This window comes from Arachis duranensis, chromosome 5, assembly GCF_000817695.3.
Source record: "Arachis duranensis cultivar V14167 chromosome 5, aradu.V14167.gnm2.J7QH, whole genome shotgun sequence".
NCBI lineage: Eukaryota > Viridiplantae > Streptophyta > Magnoliopsida > Fabales > Fabaceae > Arachis > Arachis duranensis.
The window spans coordinates 42739713-42743382 of record NC_029776.3 but is presented as its reverse complement, the minus strand read 5'-3'; the positions used below and the strand labels follow the sequence as shown (position 1 = coordinate 42743382).

General features: G+C 40.4%; 1 protein-coding gene across 1 annotated transcript in view; it reads right to left on the bottom strand.

Annotated features, from left to right (window-relative positions):
• Window positions 1-1189: 1189 nt before the first annotated feature.
• The window catches only part of LOC110281515 (uncharacterized), a gene marked incomplete at its 5' end in the record, with an annotated part of 26880 nt that continues 24399 nt past the window's right edge, over window positions 1190-3670 (bottom strand). The window contains 2 exons of the mRNA XM_021143823.1: window positions 1190-2086; window positions 2384-2819. Coding sequence (XP_020999482.1) covers window positions 1190-2086; window positions 2384-2819 — 1333 coding nt within the window. The remainder of the gene's footprint in view (window positions 2087-2383; window positions 2820-3670) is intronic.

Here is a 3670-nt window from a genome sequence, read left to right as displayed (position 1 = left end):
CTCTCCTATCCCTTGATGATGAGGCCATTGAAATTCACTTGCAAGGGTTGAATCTTCCACACCAAACTTAGATGAATGCTTGTCCTCAAGCACAAGGAAAATGGTTGTGAATGGGAGAGATATATGACAACAACGTGACTTAGGCAAGCTAGAAAATGATGGTGAGGGGAGGTGGAGTGTTTCGGTTATGTGAGGGGATGTAGTGCTTCATGAGTTTTGTTGGGTAAAGATTAGGCCTAAGGCAAGAATATAGGAAACATGGAATGAGTTGGGGGTGTAGTGTGACTTCGGGTGATGAAGTGAGGTTATGGGGGGTAGAAGAATGAGTGATGAAGAGTGAGGTTTGATGAATATGGTTGAAGTATTTAAAGTGAACTTTGGTGGGGATGCATGATTCTAGTGAGTTCCGTGGTGCTATGCATGGCTCTAAGGGTTCGGTCATAGCATGGGGAGCATGATTCCTTGTGCCCAATGCATGTTGAGTTGTTTTTCCCATGCACAAAGTTCAAGACTCATGTGACTTTCTCTTCCTTGTGTATCCGTGACCCCCCCTTCCAAGATTCTCCATCACTTCTTTCTTTCTTTCCTGCTCCAAGATTCCCCATCACTTCTTTCTTTCTTTCCTGCAACAAAATTCCAAAAGCTTGAGATTCTTAAAGTGACATAACTAGCTAACAACTTATGATGATATTCCTATGCAAAATTGACTAAACAAAAATTAAAATTTATGAATTTATTCCCTAATCTATTTTTTCTAGCATTATTAATGTAAGTAAAGACACCAAACTTAGTTTGTGACTAAGTGTTCTATGGAATTAATTCCAAAGATAGCCACACCAAACTTAGTATTTTACCTACATTATATGCTATTTCAACGCATTATATGCTATTTCACGTTTTTTTTTTTATTTTTTTTTATTACTGAAATAGATGACTATACTTTCATAGTCTAGCATTTTCGTGTATGTATGGACACCAAACTTAGTTTGTGGCTAAGTGTTGTAGAACACACTTTTGCCATTACTTCAAGATTGGCCACACCAAACTTAGTGCCTTGCATATACCATGTACTAGTCTACTTAATCTTTATTGGTTACTAAAGTATGAAAATAAAAGACTCCCTGTGCATGGGTTGCCTCCCATGAAGCGCTTGCTTATTGTCCTTAGCTTGACACTGCAGCTTCTTTGCTCATGTTAAGAGTTGCACACTCTCTTCCTTGCTCCAGGGTCCACCAAAATAATGCTTCACCCTATGTCCATTAGCTGTGAAGGTCTGTTTTGAGGCTTCATCAAGTAATTCGACATAGCCATGAGGTGATACTTTGGTGATGGTGTATGGACCAGTCCATCTAGACCTCAGCTTCCCAGGGAAGATCTTCAATCTTGAGTTGAATAACAACACCTTTTGGCCCGGTTCGAATGTTCTTTGAGAGATCCTCTTATCATGCCATCTCTTTGCTCTCTCTTTGTATATTTTGACATTTTCATATGCCTCCAATCTGAACTCCTCAAGTTCATTGAGTTGTAGCAACCTCTTCTCTCCTGCTGCTTGAGCAACTAAATTCAAAAGTTTGGTGGCCCAAAAGGCCTTATGTTCAAGCTCCACAGGGAGGTGGCATGCCTTTCCATACACCAGCTGAAATGGAGATTTTCCTATGGGTGTCTTGAAGGCTGTCCGATATGCCCAAAGTGCATCATCCAGCTTCCTAACCCAATCCTTTCTTGTTGTTCCCACAGTTTTCTCCAAGATCCTTTTTAGCTCTCTGTTGGCAAGTTCAGCTTGCCCATTGGTTTGTGGGTGATATGGTGTGGCCACTTTGTGAGTAACACCATATTTGTGGAGTAAAGAATTTAGTTGCTTGTTGCAAAAGTGGCTTCCCCCATCACTTATAAGTCCTTTGGGCACTCCAAATCTAGTGAAGATGTTCTTCTTGAGGAATTGCAAGACCACGTTGGTATTACATGTGGTGGTGGCTATTGCTTCTACCCATTTGGAGACATACTCTACTGCTACCAAGATGTATTTGAATGTGTAAGATGGAGGAAAAGGTCCCATGAAATCTATTCCCCATAGATCAAAGAGTTCCACTTCTAAAATGAACTTCTGAGGCATCTCATTTTTCTTTGACAAACCCCCTGTTCTTTGACATTCATTGCACTGACTCACAAACTCTCTAGCATCCTTGAAGATTGAGGGCCAGTAGAAACCACTTTGAAGGACTTTTGCAGCCGTTCTTTCAGCTCCAAAATGACCACCATAACTAGAGTTGTGACAATGCCATAGTATGTTCTTCATATCATCCTCTGACACACATCTTCTTATCATTCCATCTGGGCATCTTTTGAACAAGAATGATTCATCCCAAAAGAAGAACCTAGCCTCATGCAACAGCTTCTTAACTTGTTGTCTTGTGTACTCTTGTGGAATGATTCTTCCCGCCTTGTAGTTGGCCATGTCTGCAAACCAAGGGACATGTTGAATGTGCAAGAGGTGTTCATCTGGAAATTCTTCATTTATTGATGGAAGGTTGTCTTGGCATGTATCTTGTGGTAGCCTTGATAAGTGGTCAGCAACTTGATTTTCATTGCCCTTTCTATCTCTTATCTCAATGTCAAACTCTTGTAGGAGTAGCACCCATCTGATTAGCCTTGGTTTGGCATCCTGTTTTGACATAAGATACTTAATAGCAGCATGGTCAGTATACACTAAGACTTTAGATCCAATCAAATATTGTCTAAACTTATCAAAAGCATATACCACAGCTAGTAACTCTTTCTCTGTTGTGGTGTAATTTCTTTGAGCTTCATTCAATACCTTACTTGCATAGTAGATAACATGAAGCTTCTTTTCCTTCCTCTGCCCCAACACAGCACCGATTGCAAGGTTACTTGCATCACACATGAGTTCAAAAGGTAGTTCCCAACTTGGGGGTGTGATGATTGGTGCTGTGGTGAGCTTAGCCTTTAGAGTTTCAAAAGCCTGTTTACATTCATCATCAAAGATAAAAGGATTGTCTACCACCAGCAAATTACTTAGTGGCTTTGCTATTTTTGAAAAATCTTTGATAAATCTCCTATAAAATCCAGCATGCCCCAAGAAACTCCTAACGGCTTTCACACTAGTTGGCAAAGGAAGTTTTTCTATAATTTCCACTTTTGCCTTATCAACCTCTATACCCTTTCTTGAAATTTTATGACCAAGAACAATGCCTTCGGGTACCATGAAATGGCACTTCTCCCAATTCAAAACTAAATTGGTTTCTTGGCACCTTTTCAAGACTAGGGTAAGATGATGCAAGCAAGTATTGAAAGAATCGCCAAAAACAGAGAAATCATCCATAAAGACTTCAATAAATTTTTCTACCATGTCTGAGAAGATTGATAGCATGCACCTTTGAAAGGTAGCTGGGGCATTACACAGTCCAAATGGCATTCTCTTATATGCAAAAACTCCAAAGGGACAAGTGAAGGATGTCTTCTCTTGATCCATGGGGTCAACCACAATCTGATTATACCCAGAATATCCATCAAGAAAACAGTAATAGGCATGGCCAGCCAACCTTTCAAGCATCTGATCAATGAAAGGTAGAGGGAAGTGATCTTTCCGTGTGGCATCATTCAGCCTCCTATAGTCTACGCACATCCTCCACCCTGTCACTGTTCGTGTTGG